This window comes from Venturia canescens, unplaced genomic scaffold, assembly GCF_019457755.1.
Source record: "Venturia canescens isolate UGA unplaced genomic scaffold, ASM1945775v1 PGA_scaffold_15__1_contigs__length_3012046, whole genome shotgun sequence".
NCBI lineage: Eukaryota > Metazoa > Arthropoda > Insecta > Hymenoptera > Ichneumonidae > Venturia > Venturia canescens.
Genome location: NW_025108584.1, coordinates 63,168 through 86,112, shown reverse-complemented (window position 1 = coordinate 86,112; position 22,945 = coordinate 63,168). Strand labels below are relative to the sequence as shown.

General features: G+C 37.6%; 1 protein-coding gene across 1 annotated transcript; it reads right to left on the bottom strand.

The window, feature by feature from the left end:
* Positions 1–20,025: 20,025 nt before the first annotated feature.
* LOC122418606 (uncharacterized) lies at positions 20,026–21,240 on the bottom strand. The gene has a single exon (XM_043432878.1). It carries the CDS (start codon positions 21,238–21,240, stop codon positions 20,026–20,028), a length of 1,215 nt encoding a protein of 404 aa, XP_043288813.1.
* Positions 21,241–22,945: the final 1,705 nt, after the last annotated feature.

Sequence of the window (22,945 nt, the reverse complement as noted above, 5' to 3'; positions counted from 1 at the left end):
AAATGAACCATTGCCCAATTTTTCCTTTGTACATAGATTTATAGGATAATGGGTTCCTAGCTATATCGAATATCTAATATTTCAATTTTCAAACGTATATTTATTCCTATTGTAAAACAAAAGCCCCAAAGAGTCACAACTACATTTACGAACATTTAAAATGTCATAAAATCAGTCAAACGCAATAAATAATGTTATTTTACTCAATGGTAGAAATGGTTTCCTGTGTCCGTTATTTCATTTCGTTCTATCTGTGGTTTCTGCATCTGAAAAGGTAAAATAAACCAATAAGAATCGACATGAGAAGAATAATACCTACTCTAAGAAATCGATGTCCTGGATGATCCTGCGCTAAAAAAAAAAAAAAAAAAAAAAAAAAAAAAAAAAAAAAAAATTTTGGTGAATAGAATTATAAATTTCACTATATAAAAAAAAAAAAAAAAAAAAAAAAAAAAAAAAAATTTACTTACCGATGAGTCCGATGTCCTGGAGCCCGCGAACCCGCAAAAAGAAAAAATGATTAGAAAATAGTTAAAATAGCTATAGAATGAAATAAGTACTCACCTGATGAATTACTCCGAAAGCGCTGAAAAACCTAGAAATAAGAAAAAAGAGAGGAGAAAAGGAATAGAAAAAAGGGGGAAAGGAAAATGGGGTAAAAGAGATTAAGGAAAAAGTAAAAGGAGAGAAAAGAGGAGAATGGGGAAGAAATGACAAGAATTTGGGGTAAAATGAATCAATGTAAAACAAAATAAGGGATAAGAAGAATTAAGGGAGTACGAAGAGTATGGAAAAGGAGTTAGGAAATTTGAGAGCGGGGTAGAACGAATAAGTAAATTAATGAGAGGGAAAGAACCTGAAAATCAAATAAATTGTAGAATAAAGTAACCTGAAAATAAAAGAACATAACTTGTAAATGAGAACAATAAACCTGAAAATAAAAGAACATAACCAGTAAAATAAAATAAACCTGAAAAACAATAAAAAAGAAACAATAAATGAATACAGTGGGACTAGAAAACCTGAAAATAAGAAGAAAAGTGGGGATAAAAACAATAAAAGGAGATAAAATGGACAAATAAAAAGGCTAGGAGTGAAAAAGGGGGAAATATGAACAAATGAAAAGATAAAAATCATAAAAGTGGGGTAAAATGGGCGAATGAAGTGCGAGAAGGAACTGAGAAAGGTAAAATGGGGTAAAATGGACGAATGAGGTGCGAGAAGGAACTGAGAAAGGTAAAGTGGGGTAAAATGGACGAATGAGGTGCGAGAAGGAACTGAGAAAGGTAAAGTGGGGTAAAATGGACGAATGAGGGGCGAGAAGGGACTGAAAAAGGCAAAGTGGGGTAAAATGGACAGAAATAGAGAAGTGGGGGAAGTGAAAGGAGTGGGGATAGAGAATGGGTATAAAAGTCGGAGCAGCAGGCTCCGGAGCGTCATTTGAGCCACAGTCAAGCTTCAAACAACACCGGGAGCTACCCAAGCGATTGGACGACATCGGGAGCTCTACCTCGTTATTCAAAGCGACTTTGAGAATCTAAATCTCTACAACCACCAAGATGCGGATCGACCCAATCATCCCGGGAGTTCCAACGCCTTCTCCATGGCCAGCGACCTGGGAAGGAAGCTTCGAGATCATCATATTGGAATTCCTTAACCCAACAAATTTTTCCTACACAACTCTGACAAAATTTGAGGAGCTGTGTGCATTCGAGGAGCAGTTATTCACCGACATCGCAGAAAGAAACCACTATCCAAGGGTTTATGCTTCTATCGACCGAATATACGCAGTCGTCAGCCAAGAAACTGCCTACAGAGGGAAATTGGTCGACGTGGAAGATGGAGAAGCTACCTTACTGCTTATCGATAGAGGGGTTACTCTCATGCATCCGGTTCATGAGCTTCAGAATCTACCTCATCAATATGTCAACGTGCCTTCTTTCTGCACGAAAGCATTCATTTCGGGAATCAGGCCATTTTATGGAAACAGGTGGGAGATGACCTGCAGCCTTCATTATCAACGGAAGCTGGTTGATCAAAAAGCTAGAATCACTATCATCGGCGATCATCCTACGAAGAAGGGCCACGAAGTTCACCTTTTCATAACACCTCAACGGGTCAATCTGGGAGAAAGCTTGGTCAGGCACCAATATGCTCTACCTGGCGAATATCGATTCAGCCTTCGGGACGACGTAAAGTGTGCAACGCCTGAAGAAATACAAAGATTGGCGAATGGAGAGCAACTACAGGAGCCTTTCAATCCTATTGCGGCAGAGCTGAGACAACTAGAACATCTCCAACTCCTAGACTTGGAAGAAGAACAAATGAACGAGGTAAATCAACTCCGCTGAGGGAAGAAAGCTGAAAAACATCAAGATCATCGAGAAACCTGTAAATCATCATCTTCAAGACATCATCGCCCTGTCCTCCCTTTATCCCCGAGTCAAAATTGCAATTTTAAATTGTCTACGGTCCCAATCCCATTTCCGGTTTTCGAGAATTTGAATTTCTGTATTTTTTCTTTTTGTTTAGACTCCTTAAACGAGTTTTTGAGAACAAAAAGCATCATTTCAACGATCTTTTTGTTCTGGGGGGCATTTGAGATGTAACACTCGCGTAGCGGCCCGAGCCCGCTTGAACTATTGAATATTGCGCGTACCAAAAACATCGCGGCGCGATGACGGGCGTGCGTCCCAACCGGCGGCCATGTTGGCGACTGGCACAAAGGCCCGAGCGAGCCGGCGGGCAACGCTCCGAACAGCGCCACTTAACAAAAAATCAAACTAAATCATAATTTCTTTATTCTAATTGTTTTCAAACTTTTTATTTATCGATATGAGCGTAATTAGGCTCAAAATGTCGGGAAAAATAGCCGCTATCAAAGAAAAATAGAGAAAAGATTAAAGCTTGTAGAAAATTTGTGTTATTTCAAATAAAGCGAAATGCTTGATCACAGCGCATGCGCAGAGCTAAGCGTTCATGGGCTATAGGAACCCGAACGTGACTTTTTCCAATTTTACGGATAAAATTAAAGTAAATGATATTAAATAAAACAATGAAGCCAAATCGCTTAAATAATTAAACAATAAGAATTGGCATTGAAATTTCATTATTTTTAAGTCGTGAAGAGCGGAAAATTAATCAAAGCGGAATTCGGCGCATCGGGCAAAATAGCGATCAGCCAATAGCAAGGCGCGAATTAAGGCAGCGAGCCAATAGGGAAGCCCGTTACAAAAGAATGCGCAGAACGCGTCCGAAACTGAGAAATTCGGCGTTTGAGAGAATTTAGAGTGGGAAACGGGGTATAAGAGTCGGTGCACGGCTCATTCGGGGGGCAGTTCACCCTACCTCTAGAACCAACTCGGATCTCCTAGAAGAGCTCTCCTAACATCAAATAGCAAAATACACTCTATTCTGATATAACCTAAAATCCTTTCTCCTATTATTCCTTTGGATGCCTGGGGTATTGGTGAGACTCGGCGACGTATCGATCCCGTAGTCCAGGGTCCATTCCACATAACCTATAATTTCCGAATTTTGCTGCACGGGGCATTGGTGAGACTCGGTGACGTATCGATCCCGTGGTCCGTGGGCAAAATTACCTAACCTAGTGAATGCTCAGGACATTGGCGAGACTCGGCGACGTATCGAGCCCGTGGTCTGGGGTTCACATCCTAACCTGTCTTGTGTTTTTGAGCATTGGCGCCATTCGGCGACGTTTGAGGCCCGTGGTCAAGCACAAACTTTCCACCTAGCATTTTTGGGTGTATTGAGAATAGAGGCGGTAAATAAATGATTTTATGATTAATTATTATTAAATTCAAAATTGTTTCATAATTTATCCGATTTGGTTGGGTCGAACGAATTGATTAGCGTTAGAATTCAATAATTTAAGAATCTATAGTCCATTGTACGACTCTAAAGTCAAGAAAAATTGTCCGAACCAATTATAACGAGTAGAAACAAATAACAAGCGGATAAAAGCATTAATTCAAGAGGCAGCGGTAAGACTAGAGTTTGTATAGCATCCTAGCGATCACAAATTGAAAAAAATTGTAAAAACAAAAAGCGTACAACACTCTTGAATTGCTAGCAAGCGTAAGGACTCAGGCTCAAGCGGTTAGGATTACAGGACATCGGTTGTCAATTAGTAGCGTTGCGAGTTTCATTATTTTTTGTTTGTTTTTTTTTTGTTGTCTGAAAAATTTCATGCAAGCGGAAAGGAGAGGCAATAGAATAAGCAGGGACACGATAAACCTTAAAGCGTTCTTTATTGTATAAACAAAAAACAAAAACAAATTTGAAAATTCAATCGAAATTTCACACAGTAAAACGCTCCGTTTTTCCGGGTCTTTCGAGTCTTCTCTCGCCTGACTTGGTTAAACAACGCGGACAAAAAAAAAAAGATTAAAATTAAAAACGCGTCATTTTCGCTATCATTTTGTAAAAACATAATTAAAATTAAAAACGCGTATCATTTTGTAAAAACGCGTATCATTTTGTAAAAACACAATAGTATTGTCTAATAAATTCATTTTGTTATCTTATCAACATAATTTTTGTCTCTCGTCTCGTTCATACCTGCTCCTTTAAAAATAAGGTAGCTCGAACCGACGCGTGGCGGCGTTCAGGCCGGGTCGGCGAGAGCGTTACGTTACAATATATATATAAACCACGCGTCAGTTTTCGATCATCGTATAAACAAACGGAGTTTTGACATTATGAAATGCGTGTGGGATAAATAAAAAAAACTTTCGTCATCTAACGAAGTGCATAGTACTAAAACCTGTGGAATGCTAAACTAAACCGGTATAAAAGCAGTCGCGTAAATGTAGTCTGTGATCTGTGTGTGAAAAAGAATAAAATAAAAAAATACGCGGCGCATGTCGACGAAACTTTTAAAGATTTCATTAATTCATTTGACTGAAAATAAGTTTATCATATATCATTTGTAAATAGGTTATATGATATCAATACATCGATACGCACATCCGAAACCACCCGAGACTTGTTTTCGTACTGAACGTCATTTTGACAGGTGAGGTTATGATCCCCAAAGTGCTGTTGTGTGCGGACTCTAATTAATAAATGAAAATGGTTAGTGAAAATTGGTTAATGTATATTTTGTTAAAACTTGTGGTATACTAAACCGGTATAAAAGCGGCCGCGTAAATGTAGACTGTGATCTGTGTGTGCAAATAAAACATAAAAAAATGCGCGATTCATATATGTCAACGAAACTTTTCAAGATTTCATTATTTTGTTCGATTGGAAATAAGTGTCAACTGAGATTATCTTTCAATTAAACCAGAGTTCGCGGAATATTATCCAGTGTAAATATATCATCAGTTGCGTGATTACATATCATGTGTAATAATGTAGGTCATATATACGAGTTCCCTTTGATAGCTGTGTGGTAACGAACCGGCCGGGGTTTGACGTTACGAAGTGTGGGACAAATGTAGCAAACGTTCGCATAGTTAGTGAATAATATAAATAAGGCAAATCAGTTTATCAAAAATAGATCTGGAAGTTGTAAGAAAAAATGTTCGTCAACCTATAACGTCAAATTTTCTTTTTGCGATCTGAAATATTATGGTTGATAATTAATAAAACAAGAACACACGGAACTGTTAGTATATATAATGTAAGAAACTCCAATCGAATAAATGTTTTCTAATTTATTTCTTGTGTCATCGGTATTTTTGAATATTCCCACATTTTGCTTCCTATTGAGTTTGGCTCTGCTCTTTCCGATCCTTGTTTTGACTCCATCGGTTTGCAGCGGATCGATACATAGTATTAATTGGTTGCCTAATATGTGTCCTATAATTTTCTACTATTTCTTCATGCTGATTGTGGTAACATGATTCAAGTGGTTTCCGACTATGATCATCAATCGCACATTTTGTATATCAGATTCTTAAAACAGTTTCTGGTGTTGATATAAGTGTTGTTATACTTTTTCCACCTGGTCTGTCGATTAATAAATTTTGAAACTTCTTCCAAAAAGTCGTTGGATGCTTATTTTGCTGATGATATGAAAAGTCGTATCTTGGGAATGCTGTATGCAAACACAAATTTTGATAACAAAACTTATGGAATGACATGTATGTTGAGTATTTCCACTTTGCAAACTACAAATATGGAATTATTATAAAAAAAATTCATTCGAATAAGTCTACTGTTGCTCAGTTTTGGATGCGATCAAATATAATGCCTACCAACATCCCCAGAAACTTACAGAATTGCTGAATGCAATGTGCGCTATGTCATTTTAATGTAACATCATGACTTTTGACAACTTTTCATTATAATGCTGTAAATTCGGATCATTGAAATACTGCAAAAATCTGCAAACTATACAATTTAAATACTGTGCCATTCATTTTACATTTTGACTCTAACTGTAACATATTGTGACGTGACATTTCTGCCCCGCCACTCGTACGGACGTTGTCGACCAGTGGACCGGGTTTACGGTCCTTTTGACGCCCCTCGACTCGTCGGGCGATGTTCGGACTGAGACTCAGCACCACGTAGCTCGTAAGTTTAGCTTAGAATGCGCCTATGTTACCGACCGAGCGTTAATTACCTTCTGTGACTACCTTTTACCTCCGAGTGCAGGGCGGAGAGAGAATTTTAGTTTGCCTATTTTTGAGTAATCATGACGTTGCGTTTTGACAGTGGAGTTCGATATTGGAACGAGTTGGTGTTGTCGCTGTCACAGGGGCCTAACAATTGAAACTTGTCGGCTGTCTCTCCGGCTGTTCGAGCCGATCTCGCTCGCAAGAACCCATCCTCCCACACCGTCTACGAGCACCGAAAAACAATCTCGACCTGCGGGCGGTTGAAATAACACGCTGGCATTGGCCATTTCATGAACGCCGCCCGTGTATTTCCCGCCGTAGCAACCCCGAGTTGCACCGCCCGCACTACCGTAGATTCGGGTGTCAAAGTCCGCGTGAACCGGCGCCTCGTCAGGTGGGATCTGGGGGAGTTTTCCGGAGGTGAGGTGCTGTTTTACCTGGTGGTTATTTTGTGGGCCCACCACGCATCCTAGACGTCAGGAGTCGTGAGGGAGGCCTCCCCTCAGCCTTTCGGAGCTGCCCGCCGGATCCCCAAGAGGAAGGACACCCGGATCACGGTCATCTTGTAGGGAGGAGTGTTTCGAGTGAGCGGGAAAGGTGAGAGCAGTGGAGGAGTCAGTATTCGATCCGATCGTGCAACAAACGTAACAGCAATTACGACTCTGACGCAATCCCCGTTTAAAAATCCCGCGCGGCAGCGCGAACCCCGAGTTCGGGTTCGCGCCTAACGCGTGAAGCGCTGCAGTACCTGGGCCTCGTGGTGGGGATAACGCCGAGTCGCGAGGACCGCTCGCACGCACCAATTAGTCTTTCTTCGAGCATCGTTACGACGAGTCCACAACCGAGCCTTCCCAAAGTCGAGTTTTCATGGTCCTGGTGCGGCGAGCGTGTTCCTCGATAAGTCCACGTCTCTTTCTCCATCGAGTTCGCTAGTTAAGTCGAGTCCTTTTTCGAGTTTCGGAATATAGTTCCGGTTTTTGTAGAGTTTTTCGTTTTGGCCGTTGTAGTCGGGCACGGGGCCGAAGTATCGAGCGAGATTGTGGCCGATACTTCCCGTGTTCATTCTTTAGTACGGCGGTTTTGCGTGGCTTGACTTGACTATCGAACTCACAGTCCATTTGGTCTTCGCGTTAATTAATTAAAGTCTTTTCCGTTCAAATATTTCGAAAATATCGGGTTCGAGTCTGATGTAATGTAATATTAAGCGCTGGAACCTTCCGCGCAGTAACGTTATTCTCTCTCTCTCCCTCCTTGCACGCGCTGAGGCTCTCGCCGGCCTGTTCGTTCGCGCCTTTGTTTTCGTTCCATCTCTCTTGCTCGCGTGGTCGCGCGTCGTTTATACGGCAGTACCTGTTATCTTTTGTGTTGAGTATTTCGCGATTCTTTCTTTTGCCTGAGCCTTCACGCTACGATGTCTACTGCGTGTCGTATTTTAGTCGCTTTCCGATATATTTTTGCGAGCGGCGTTACGCCCTAAATTTCAATCCGTTTCATACCTTCCCAACGTTAATTTTTCTATTACTTTATTTTCTAACCCCCTCTCGATCGACCGGGTGCCGCTACCTTTTGCCTTGCATTACCTGCGACACCGTTCGTTCTGACGTGGGTTATCTTTTGCCTATTACCTCCAGCCCCGCTTGTCGGGTTACTGGCTACCTGTTACCTGCCATGTCAGAGCATCGGTTGTCGTCTATCTACGGCACCTGTGAGATCGCGGGGCGAATCGCTAATCGTTTTCACCCGGCGGATTCGCGCCCGCCGTACGCGAATTTCCATCGTCGCGGCGCAAGACCTAACCGTTGTACGCTCGGACTCGTTAGCGACTTACTTCCCCCCCCCCCCCCCCGGTTTTGTTTTATATCGCATCCACTCTATTTCTAATATATCTCTCGCTGTATTCTGATCTATTCATCGAGCTTTCGAATAAATTGTGAAACCTTTTCTGAATTACTTGATCTGTGTCGGCTATATTTTTTTTTGTTGCGTTATGAATTGTTACTCTCTCCCAAGGATCCCCCCCTCTACCTTTTGTACCTCAGCTGAGCTGAGTAGCCGGACCGTCCTCGGTCACTTGTTTCCCTCGTGCTCTCTATATTCTAATTTTGCCTGACGTTACCATCGCGAGATCCGACGAAATTCAAGTCGATTCATTCGGCGGTACTTTGTACCTGGCGCCCAGTCCGTTCTCGCAGCCGGAGAGTAGCGCGAGGCGAGGTGAGTGAGCCGGGAAGGGACGAATCGTACCTCCCCGGGAAAAATTCGTTACAATATATATGAAGTAAAAAATTGATTATAAAAGTCTTCAGTTGCTCATTTATGGATAGATTTGAAATTGCTGTCTTCGAAGCTCATTGCGCAGATACATTGACTCTGAAATTTCTGTGGATAAATATATATGCGACGGATCACCCCTTATCTTTGATTATGGTAATATGTAATGGAACTTGGTTCGGCAAGGTTTTAAGTGTTCCTTTTCAAATAGTATTGAAGTTTGTATGACTGATATACAGCGAATACTTCCAAACTTTGATATTTCTGTGTTGCAGCATGTGTGCCAATCATTCAAATCATTTACTCCAACCGTATCATGTAATCTAGCAAATTTATCACAAAAGTCTTCCGCTTTTCTAAATACTTCAATTTTCCTTTTTCTACTCCATTGTGAGTTTTCGAATTTCTAAATTCATTTCTGAATTGTCCTGAAATGGTTTACCTCCAAAACCAATGCAGGTACCTTAAACGTCTTTGAATTCTGTTGCTCTGTTGAATTAAGTTCGCTTAGTTTTTTTTGCTGCTTTGAGTTCTGGCATAATAAATGTTTTCGGGTACTTTTTTTCAGCAACTATCAAACTGTGGATAATTGGATCTCAGCGGCCACTTGTAAACTTTGGAAATATATTTCATTGGGGGCACGTTTTGGATGAAATGAAATCTCTAGATTCAGAATGCAAAAGCGACATTTAAAGTGGGCAAATCTGTTGGATTTTTCGTGTTTTGAATTTGATCTATCTTTCATTTGAATTTTGAAGAAAAGGGATAAATGAAATCTGTTCTATTAAGGAAATCTTTACGTCAGTTGTTTCTTGGTATGAAGACTTGGAAAAAATCGCCAAAGGTCAAGGACAGACCGGTGACGAAATATTTCCAGTACAATTTTGACGAAAAATAGATCTTATTTCGTGGAAACCAACGTTATAAGCCGAAAATCATATTACGGCCCACAACACGCATTTCTTCATGCTCTTGGGTTCCCAATAGACAAAACATATTAGAAGACAAGAAGAAAAATCACCAAAGTCCAAGACCAAACCAGTGCCGAAATATTTTCAGTACAATTTTGAAGAAAAATTGGTCTTTTACGTGGAAACCAACATTATAAACCGAAATTCATTTCCCGGGCCTCATCCCGGATTCTTCCATGCTGTTGAGTTCCTAATAGGCATAACATATTAGAATAGAAGAAAAAATGGCCCAAGTCCATGGACAGACATGTGACGGAATATTTTCTGTACAATGTTGACGAGAAATTTGTTGTTTTTCGTGGAAACCAATGTTATAAGCCGAAAATCATATCTCGGCCCGCAACACACTTTTCTTCATGCTCTTGGGTTCCAAATAGACGAAACATATTAGAGTAAAAGGAAAAAAATCTCCAAGGTCCAAAGACAGACCTGTGACGAAATATTTCCAGTACAATTTTGACGAAAAATAGATCTTATTTCGTGGAAACCAACGTTATAAGCCGAAAATCATATTACGGCCCACAACACGCATTTCTTCATGCTCTTGGGTTCCCAATAGACAAAACATATTAGAAGACAAGGAAAAAAATCACCAAAGTCCAAGACCAAACCAGTGCCGAAATATTTTCAGTACAATTTTGAAGAAAAATTGGTCTTTTACGTGGAAACCAACATTATAAACCGAAATTCATTTCTCGGGCCTATCATCCCGGATTCCTCCATACTGTTGAGTTCCTAATAGGCATAACATATTAGAGTATAAGGAAAAAAATCGCCAAAGTTCAAGGGCAGTCTTGTGACGAAATATTTTCACTACAATTTATACGAAAAATTGGTCTTTTATGGTGGAAACCAACTTTATAAGCCGAACATCATACCGAGGGAAAATAAGATTGGGAAAAGTACATTTATAGTCCCTTATTTGCTGATAATTTCATGAAAAAGATTATCCCATAAAAATTGTTCGTATGAGAATGGAATCTATAAAAATATACTAAGCAAATAATTCATAGAAATTTATACTAAAATCCTATAACCGTCATAACATAAATGAGGAACTTTTGAGAAAAAAGGCGTGATATCAAACCATAAACTTCCCCTAGGGAAAAAAAGGTTGGGACAAGTACATTGATGGTCTCTTGTTTCTGGATGACATAGAAAAAAGACTCAGAACCAGGAAAAAAATTCTATAGAAATAATGAACGAAAAATTGAAAAGTTCAAAAAAATTCAACAAAAATAAAAAATAATCGAAAAAAATTCTGTAAAGAAAAATAAAAAATTTTCAAAAAAATTCATAAATATTGGACAAATTGAAAAATGTACTATCCAAGTTACATGCAGTATAAAAATGTATGATATCAATTGGAGGCCAAGTTTTTATTGATAATTTGGAATATTTATCGAACAAATCGGAAACTTTAATTGAAATTCATGATAATTATTTTCAAGAAAAAAGTTAATGAAAAAAAGTCATAACGGAAGTTACGTGCAGTACTAAAATGTATTATATCAATTCGAGGTCAAGTATTTATCAGTTATTCGAAATATAATCTCCGGCGACAAATGAGCGTTGAGAATCCTTGTCGGGCTCACAACGTTTTATCAAAATTACTAAAAAATTAATGAAAATAAAATCATTAAACATTCACATGAAAGTCTAGAGTCGCGGTAGCGACTCTGAGACAAGTACATTTATGTATGACGAGTCGCTTCCAGAGAGTCTTTACCGGAGCGAGAGTGTTTTTCAGCTGTTTTCGATAAGACTCAAAATTTATTTCTTTAATAACTGAATAATTACAGTATTCCAAAGAATCCTGCAAGATGACGTATTTTTTATTTTTTTTTATCTTTCGATCGCGACCTCTACGAACTCTGTAGCTTAACGCATTGAAAAGATATTAATTATTTATTTTTTAATTTCATCAAAAAATGTTGCATTTTTTCGCACACATTTTTGATGTTTATTTGTTTTTTCTTTAGTGACAAATCTGGTGCCATAATACATTTTATATATCTATATATTTTTTTCTGGTGTCATAATACAAATTGTATACCTATATATTTCCATGAATCTGTTCATGCTTCAAAAATTTGGAAAGTGACAGTTCCCCGTTGTATTCAAAATTTAAGCTGTCAATTTCACGAAATGTTATCGAATCATTCAGAGATTAAAGGATACCACATGTTCGTTTTACCAAGAAATCTGAGTCACGTATTGTGGCCGAATCTTTTTTTTAATGTTCTTTTAGTCGGTGTGATGCTATCGTTTAATGTTCTTTTAGTAGGTATGATGCTATCGAGTAAATCGTTGGATTGGGCTTTTTTTTACTCGTGTTTATCGTTGATGATAAGCATTGGAGTGAATTTAAGTGAAGAATGCGCCAAATGTACATTCGTACATTCTTTATTTTTTGTATGAGCAAAACTTGCAGGAAAAAAATAATTACGCGCGTCATCGTACGAGGTTAGAATGATGTGTCGGTGCATACGCAGTAGAGAAACGATCTCGACCCCTTTTCACCGAGGGCACAAGCAAAATCCATCTCTCGTAGGTGGCTTGATAGTTTTCGATTTCTAGGTCGACGGCTCCATGGTTTTCGATGTCTAGATAGATTTCTCCCAGGTTTTCGAAGTCTAGGTCGACAGCTCCATGGTTTTCGATGTCTAGATAGATTTCTCCCAGATTTTCGAAGTCTAGGTATATTTCTCCATGGTTTTCGATGTCTAAGTATATTTCTCCACGATTCTCAATGTCTAGGTCGACGGCTCCAAGAATTTCGATGTCTAGGTCGATGGGTCCGTAGTTTCCGATGTCTAGGTATATTTCCTCATGGTTTTCGATGTCCAGGTATATTTGTCCATAGTCTTCGATGTCTACGTATATTTCTCCATAGTTTTCGATGTCTAGGTATATTTCTTCATGGTTTTCGATGTCTAGGTATGATTCATGATAGTCGTTGCCATTCACATCGACGGCTTCATAGATTTCGACCCTAGGTATATTTCTTAACGGCTTTTGATGTCTAGGTCGACAGCTCTATGGTTTTCGATGTCTAGGTCGAAGGCTCCATGGTTTTTTATGTCTAGGTCGACGGTTCCATGGTTTTTGATGTCCAGATCGACGGCTCCATAGTTTTCGATATCTAGGTCGACGACTGCAAGGTTTTCGAGATTTAAGTCGGCGCCTCCATAGTTTTCGATGTCCAGATATATTTCTTCATGGTTTTCAATGTCTAGGTATATTTTTTTCCACTGTTTCCGTTATCCAGGTCGTCGGCGCTATAGTTTTTAATGTCTAGGTATATTTCTCCATGTTTTTCGATGCCTAGGCATATTTCTCCATGGTTTTTCATGTCCAGGTATAGTTCTCCATAGTTTTCGCTATCCCGGTCGACAGTTCCATAATTTTCCATGTCTAGCTATGTTTCTCTACGGTTTGCGATGTCTAGGTTGATGGATCCATGGTTTTCAAAGTTTGGGTCGATAGCTCTATAGTTTTCGATGTCCAGGTCGACGGCTCCACAGTTTTTGATGTCTAGGTATTTTCCCCGTAGCTTTCGATGTCGAGGTCGATGACTCAATGGTTTGCGATGTCTGGATATATTTCATCATGGTTATCGATATCCTGATCGAAGACTCCATGGTCTTCAATAACAGGGGAGATTTCAAGAACCCAGAATATCGTGAATAAATATCACCGGACACTGATAAACATGAAACTGTCAATCTAGATACTGGAACCTAATGAAACATGATACGAGATGAAAAAGATAATGAAACATGGAAACGTCCTCTCAAACATCGAAAAACAATGACAATAACAGTGTTAACATGGTAATCATTGAGAGATTGTTCTCGACCCCATAAACTACAGCGACCTAAATATCGAAAACTATGGAGCCGTTGACCTCGCCATCGAAAGCCGTAGAGAAATATACCTAGACATCAAAAACTCTTGAGAAATATACCTGGACATCGAAAACTATGGAGCCATCCCCCTGTACTCCTGTTTATTCTTATTGAACTGCTTCAAGATTGGTGGGCTTGAAGACGCTGTTGCAATAAAAGTAGCGCTGCAGCGCTACAAGAAAACTATTCACACGCTTAAGGAGGGTGGCTAGGGACGATACAATGTTGCCATGCTAAACCATGTAAAATACATTAAAAATTTCAAAATGATAAGAATTTAATAAAATTTGGTGAACATATTCTTTAGAGTTAAATTTGACAATACAAATTTTTTAAGATTTTTCTTCTGTACAGTTATCGAGTAATTGATCACTAAAGTTCACTTGTATAAGCATAGCGTTTCCATGTATATAGGTATACATTCCGGGCATAAGAAATCTGCTTTAACGCGTAATTACTCGATAACTAAGCAGAAGAAAATTTTGAAAAAAATCGTGTCTTCGCACTTGATGTTGAAGAACATTATCACCAAATTTGATCAATTTCTTATCAATTTGACGAACGTAGCCACCCTCCTTAATCGCACGGAATGCACCCTAGTTCGGAATAAATTTTCAAATAAAATGTATTGTGTATGATATAAATATTGAATCCAAACGGAAATGTGTAGAATTGAATTGAATATTATAGATGGGTATATTTGTTGAATATGTCTATTTTTACAATAATTCAATTTAACACATTACATTTTTGATTCTTTATTCAATTCTCATGGAAAACATTTTATTTAATAACAAATGAAGAATTTATATTCGTCTACGATATTTGTTTGATTATATACTCAGATTTCAATTCCCTACACATTCCATTTTCGTTTCATTTGTTATATCATATGGAAAACATTTTATTCAATAATTCACGAGAAATTGGTTTTTAAATATCCTTTTACATTTTAAAGGAGATTTAAATAAATAAATAAATCCATGCCTCTGCATCTTTGTCATGGCGACAATTTTCATCAGCTCTCCAAAATTGAATATTATCAGATTTGTAGATGATCATTATCATTTTCATTATGCTATTTTATCAAAAATTGGATAGATTCCATTGAAAAATATAAATAAAATAACCCAAGATAGGAGTGACGAATAAGATCAAGGACTACAAAAATATCTACCGAAGAAGCAAACCCATTGTATGGAAAAACACTAAGAAAGTTTAATTCTAGTCAAGGGCTCGACGCATTGAGAAAATTTCTGGTGGTCTGAAAAGAAAATGATGATAGAGATCTTGCGATTGTAATTGCATACGTACAAGCTGGTGACAATGGTTTTGAAATTCTCAGACTTTTGGATACTTCTATAAAAAAATGTTAATAATGCCTGTGCTGTGTGTTCTGCCGTGTAGTTTATGGTTGTCAAGTAAGCAGAAAAATGTTCATTATTGACTTGAATTTAAAGAGAACTTTTAAAAGTCTTACGACTATTGGATGGAATCAAATCATTTGAAATGTCATTTATGATTAAAAGATTTTCTGATAAACGTTTTTCCAAAGTAAAACAGTAATTGCATGTTTTCGATTGCAGAATCTTGTAACAATACGAGCCGCTACCGCGTCCCTTGATCCCCAGTGCTGATAAATGTGGAAGAGGCTTGTCGCAGCTTCACTATTTCTCATTCGTCATTTATTCATGGTATGCTATCGAGTCAGAGCAATGTCAGATGGTTCCGCTTGGTGGTATTTTTCATTTCACACAGAAGTTTTGGAGACTTTGTCGTAACGAACCAAGCTCATGGATTCCCAAAGTATTAGAACTTGTTACGTACACTTTATACTCGCTTTTCTTGTGGAAGGTCATTCCTCGGTCATTCGAGCTTTACTCGACGGACAGGGAATTATTTCTTGTATTTTCCTCGAGTTGACATATTATTTTCACACCACCGTTCATTTCGTCCTCGACACCGCGAAATCTTGGGTTTTTGAAAATTCAGCCATAGCAAAACTAATGCGTGTTTTTTTTTCGTTTCCGGTCTTGCAGAGTCTTGTTTCGCGGTACAATAATAGGAAGGGACCCGGAAATTTGCCTGGTTCAAAAGCAAAACAGGCAAACGAACCGGCAAACATTTTGTTAATCCGAAAGAAGGAGTGATAAAAACGTTGTATTCATCATTTTTAATCATTACCTTTTGATAAAACATCCTAAAACAGAATATAAACTGCACAACTGATAAACTCGTTTAGCGTCATGTTCAATTTTAATTAAAATTCTACAGTCAATTGATTTCTGAAGTAATATTCAAGTTTCAATTCGATTTTTTGACGTCGATAGATTTTGCAGTGGAAAGGGTGCACAATTTCCTAATAATACTTTTAACTTCAAACCGATACGGAGTGATTTTCTACGATCGCAATATTGGTACATCTGTTCGGAAGAACAAAATCAATTGGTCAACATGGTTTTACAAAGTCTCGGGTGCCTCATGTAAATATTCCAAGCTTTTGGACCTCATAATAAAAATTCTCATCGCTTGTCCAGATTGTGTGAAATCTCAACTGATTCATACCAAGACATTCCTTGAGCCAGGGGCTTCAAATATATAAGTGGATACTGACAATGAGATTCATGGGTCACTTGTGAGAATCGAAAAATCCGAAATATTGTCTGAAACCTTGTTTATCAGAACTTTCGAAAAACACGAGAAACATTCTAGATTTAGGTCACCAAAATTTTGCTCAACGACCATTTTTCGCAATTTTCACCTATTTTCACGGTATTTTGGAATTCGGCTTCAGCATGTCAAAATAAATATATAGAGAGAGATGGGTGTAGGTGAATATATAAACTGCTTTATTGGGTGATCAGATGTTTCAATTTTATGATCATTATTTCAATTTTTCAATATATCCCATAAAATTTCAGATTTCGAGTACACAAAAAGTCGTCAAATAAACCTGCAACACAGCACGAATGCTGTAAAAAAACTAGAGACAAGTACATTTATGCCCTCTGGGAAGTCATCTGTAAAATCATGGAAATCAATGGTCGTAAGACTTTAAATCCAAGAAACAAAACGTTGTTAAATAAATGCAGAAGTTGCCGAGTACATCGCACTACGAACAAAAGAATTACAAAAGAAGAAAAATAGGACGCAACAAATTACAACCACAAAGAATACAAAGACAAAACATTACAAAAACAAATTGCGACTAAAATAAATTAAGATCATAAAAATTTTAAATAAATTACCCACGGAAAAAAATTATATACCAAAAAATTGAAACAAAAAAAATTTGGCCGTTGTACTTGGCGTTTTTTTTCTAGCTAATATTATCTAATTTACCTGTATCTTATACTCACAAATTCGAAAGTCGAGTAAAACGCCAAGTACAACGGCCAAATTTTTTTTGTTTCAATTTTTTGGTATATAATTTTTTTCCGTGGGTAATTTATTTAAAATTTTTATGATCTTAATTTATTTTAGTCGCAATTTGTTTTTGTAATGTTTTGTCTTTGTATTCTTTGTGGTTGTAATTTGTTGTGTCCTATTTTTCTTCTTTTGTAATTCTTTTGTTCGTAGTGCGATGTACTCGGCAACTTCTGCATTTATTTAACAACGTTTTGTTTCTTGGATTTAAAGTCTTACGACCATTGATTTCCATGATTTTACAGATGACTTCCCAGAGGGCATAAATGTACTTGTCTCTAGTTTTTTTACAGCATTCGTGCTGTGTTGCAGGTTTCATTCGTTACTTCAACAAGGTACACACTTTAAAGAATCGATTCCCCTCCGACTTTTACGATCTCCTGGTATTATTCACAACATTCAACTTCGATTGGATCGGTACAAATTATGTTCAAATACGTCTTAAACGTACTTGTCCGGCCCATCACTTTTTATTCAAATTGCTCATTCGAAAACAAATCAAAAACGAAGTTAATGCATGTGTTAATATTAAGGAACAGTAATTCCCGAGAAAATAATTTCCCTTCGAATCACTCTTGTCAAAATGAAACGAAAATGAAAGATGAAGTTGATTAATCTATTTATATTATATGGAGTCATAATTCACAACAAAATCATTTTTCTCCAAATTCCAGGAATCCACGTGTCGTACTCGACTAGTGATATTTATCAAAATTTGTACGTGACTATAGAAAAAAAGATTTCATGGCTGAGTAGGTTCGAAAATTTCTAGTAATGTGTCTGATTATTTCTCATTTTCATTGGTTCTTACCGAATGGTATGTGTTCACTGAAGAAAATGAGAAGTGGATATTGCTATACGAACTTGCGAACAATCAAGTTCAAATTACTTGCAGATATTATTTTTATTTCTATCCATTTTATTATATTTGTCATTATAGAACAGTCCTGATTTGTTTTCGAATGAGCAATTTGAATAAAAAGTGATGGGCCGGACAAGTACGTTTAAGACGTATTTGAACATAATTTGTACCGATCCAATCGAAGTTGAATGTTGTGAATAATACCAGGAGATCGTGAAAGTCGGAGGGGAATCGATTCTTTAAAGTGTGTACCTTGTTGAAGTAACGAATGACTTTCATGTGAATTTTTAATGATTTTATTTTCATTAATTTTTTAGTAATTTTGATAAAACGTTGTGAGCCCGACAAGGATTCTCAACGCTCATTTGTCGCCGGAGATTATATTTCGAATAACTGATAAATACTTGACCTCGAATTGATATAATACATTTTAGTACTGCACGTAACTTCCGTTATGACTTTTTTTCATTAACTTTTTTCTTGAAAATAATTATCATGAATTTCAATTAAAGTTTCCGATTTGTTCGATAAATATTCCAAATTATCAATAAAAACTTGGCCTCCAATTGATATCATACATTTTTATACTGCATGTAACTTGGATAGTACATTTTTCAATTTGTCCAATATTTATGAATTTTTTTGAAAATTTTTTATTTTTCTTTACAGAATTTTTTTCGATTATTTTTTATTTTTGTTGAATTTTTTTGAACTTTTCAATTTTTCGTTTATTATTTCTATAGAATTTTTTTCCTGGTTTTGAATTTTAGCCGTTGAGTAGATATACAACACCGGTTCTGGATATTCTGCTGAGTCATTGTCGCGATGACGTCATCATTTCGAACGTTCTAGAACGATGACGTCATCATTTCGAAAATAACGATGACGTCATCATTTCGAAAATAACGATGACGTCATCATTTCGAAAATAACGATGACGTCATCATTTCGAACATTCTGGAACGATGACGTCACGAAAATTCTGGATACTTTTTTGCTGAGTCATTGTCACGATGACGTCATCATTTCGAATGTTCTGGAGCGATGACGTCATCATTTCGAATGTTCTGGATCTTGCGGGGTAATGCGAGTCACCTAACGAAGCGAGTCAGAACCTTCGAGAACGTTCTAGAACGATGACGTCATCATTTCGAACGTTCTAGAACGATGACGTCATCATTTCGAACGTTCTAGAACGATGACGTCATCATTTCGAACGCTGTGGAACGATGACTTTCGAACCTTCTAGAACGATGACGTCATTTCGAAAGTTCTAGAACCTCATTTCAAAATATTCTATGAGACACCATTTCCTGTTTTACCGACTGAAAATTTCGGAAAAAGGTTGGATCTGTAGATGGCGCAATTTGAATCCAACCGAAATGACCAATCAGATGACGTCATTTCGAATGTTCCAGAATGTTTTGGAGAGAAGGGGTAATGGTATAAAGAGGTTGCAAGTTCTAAGCGCAGTTAATAGAGTCATCATGATGAACGCTTCAACCCCAGACGAGATAAAGCTTCTGTGTCGTCTTCCACCATACTTCTGTAGCTATGATGATGTTATATCAAAGCATTTCAGAAGTGATTCTCCTGACGGAATATATGATTTTATCCACGATATACTGGAGTTTCAACGAAATTTGGAAAAAGTGAAACAAGAAAAAGTACTTTGTGCACGATGTGATGACATACGTGGATCAATTGAGATTATATACAAACATGTTCGCAGCTTACGCCGTGATATGGAGAATTTGAAAGAATTTGTAGAGATAATTGCTAATGAAGTAATAATGTAACAAGAATAAAAAAAAACACATGAAAACTCATTGTTTTTTATTTATCCTTAAACATTTTCGAACGTTTCTAATTAAATTTTATAATTTGATCATGTAAATGCGGGTGTTTGGGGCGGAAAATAATCAATTCCAAGAATTCCTTGATTTTTTTTCATAAAAAAATTTTACATTTTATTAGATTCGATAATACACAAATTATACCAGTTTCTTAACATTGCCACTTATTGGATTATATTCAATAATTCGATCATGTAGAATCAAGCAATATGCTGCGGTTTGAGCTGGAAAAGCACCTGCTGATTCAAATTCCAAACGTATATCCACTGGTCCTGATTTCAGAAACTCGTTTTGTTTCGAACAATCAATCACAATGAGTGGAGCGTATTTAATAAAATCAGCTTTGTTCAACATCGGTTCAGGCTCTTTACCATAATAGGAGGCCTGAAAGCTCGTATACATATCGTACAATAGAGCGAATTGATTATGAGCAATGTCAAGATTCAAATTTCCGTAAGGATAACATTGAGAATTTAGAAATAGTTTAACGTCTCGAAGGTTACAATGATCAAAATGACTCGCGTTTGCATTAGCAGTGCTTTTTCTCGCTGTTTGAAATCCTACTATGACATATCGAGGTTTTTCAAGCTGGGTCGATGTTTTAACGACCCACACGTTTTTTGACGTCATGGGTAGTAGTGGATACTCATACAATTCCCATGTTCGAAAACTCAGTGCTATTGGTGGATCCTTTGCAATGAAGTTGAGTAATGAAATTTTTCGTTGGTCTGAAATTTTTATGTATGGTACCACCCATTCGATTTTCAGCAATGAGATTTTGAATTGCTCAGCTGGAGGAGTCTGCACAACAGCATTGGTATCGTTATTTGATCTCGTGAGAATCAGTTCATGTTTAGCATTAATGATGATTTGATTATAATCCTCAGCAAATCCCAGTATCAATGACAATGGAATACATAGGTCAAAGTAACCATCATTATCGATTAATGTACTCTCATCGTTACTCAACCAGCCAGCATTTTCCATCACAGACATTTGTTCAGGACTCTGAGACACGTAATTCTTCATAAGTGTTGTGAGACCGACATTTTTGTTACGATCAATTTCAATAGCATTGAGTTCATAACGTATTTCTTCGAACATATGGCAGATGGCGTTGTTAACTAATTTTGTATTTTGAACAGCATTTCCATCAACTTTCGTTAGTCTACCATAAACATGTAGAAAGCTTCTACTTGGTAGGAGACACAAGTCCTGATGTTGAACGGCGATTCGAATTTCATCGTTGTTATTAAAAGTTGCCGATGCGAATGGTTGATGTGAGTGAAGTTCATAGTGCGCGATAGATTCATCAAAGATAATAGGTTTCTGTATTTCTAGAATTTTCTCCATGGTACAAAGCAAACTACAATAACACCGCAGATATGAATTTTTACTTTTCTCTTCTTCCAACTGCTCGAATTGTCAGACCCAATTTTTTCAGAAACTGAATGTTTGGACGTGTTAGATTTTTGAGAGATCTTGGGATTGGTTCTCTCGGATGTGTAACCGTCTTGAGAGATGTTCGATGACTGATTGGTTCTCGACATCTTGATTCACTCTTATAGTTTCGTACAACTCTTGTATCAAAAACTATTCCCATTATGCTGATTTTACATGTAATCGTATTGTTATAATTTCTCCTCGAAAATTTACCAATTGACCGTCTTGATCCACAAGTTTAAGTTGTAGATGATCTATTGACTGTACGGCTATTGGAAGATAAATGACGTGTGACGGTACTTCAACGATCTTATATCCCGGTGGAACGACTGGGAAAAATTCATGGATCGTATGTACTCGTTGTGCATTGATATATGCACCCGTGCTAATGTTGCACTCGACTCGTAGCGAATTAATTTTGAGAATCGTTACCGGTAACTCTGATTTGTGTATTTTATTGGCTTCTAGTCTGCGTGGGGTGAAGCCTAGCAGACGCCCAATCGAATCATTGGGTATAAAATTGATTTGTTGATTGCACTTGATCTCGCTGCACAGAGTATTGTTGTTCGGTCTTAGACTAATGGAGATATTCTTATCTGAAAGTGTACTTTGTAAGTAACGCTCGATGTCCTCAATTTCATAGCTCCCAGTGGGTATTGTGATGACTTCCTGCCCTACATAAAATTTGTTATTCCCCACATCGATATTGGGAATTGAGTTAAATGTGAGCAGTTCTACGAGCCCGAGAGTGTAGTTCTTGAATGGTGATAGTTCAATAGGTGGGAAATAGTGAGCCTCTAGAATAGAGCTCGTTCCCGAGAGAGTCAATGTGAAAGAATCACTCATGATAGTTGACGTTTAACTGGTACTTCACGTATTGTGAGATACTTTTTATAGTTCATTATTAAGAAATTTAAGACACAGGTGACCACACACCACTGTATCATAATCTTGATAATTTTTATAATTGTATTTGACAATGCTACCAACACCGAGATATTTCATGAGATCTTGCGGTGGTTGAAGATTTCCAAAGCTATCAAAGTAAACGACGTTATGATTGATTTTTTTGTATGCAACCCAGTGTGTGCCAGGACCATACTTATCATCCAAATTGACAACGGCAGATTCGTACTTTCGTGGTCCATTCCGTGGTAACGCGTTTCTCATATAAACTCCACGGAAATGTGGAATTTTCATAGCTTTGGCATATTTTGTGATATCTGTATCGGTGAGTGCTCGGTGTGGTAGCCTTATAGGTTTTTTGTTGGGTAGGGTTTCAGATGCAATCCCAGACCTTTTTTGTAGGGTTTCAGGTAGAGTCCTTTACCCAAAGCAATAGATTCCATAGTCTCATTGTGTCGTCTACTTTCTTCCAATTGACGTTTCGCAGCTCGCGCATCATTTATGGCTTTTGTTATACCCGCTGCACCCCCCGCAAGAGCCCCTGTTGCACTTAGCCCAGCAAACAGTGGTATGAGAAATGGTAGCAAACCCCCAATTTTCTCGGGTACTCGTAGGATCCGAGGTGATTGAAATTTGTTCTTTCCACCCGCTTTTTTCACAACATCACGAGCACTTTTTAGTGCCGTTCTGATAGGATCAACCGTTCCAG

Excerpts from the sequence above, each read along its gene's own strand:
- LOC122418606 (XM_043432878.1), bottom strand. The coding sequence starts at position 21,240 with ATGGAGAAAATTCTAGAAATACAGAAACCTATTATCTTTGATGAATCT.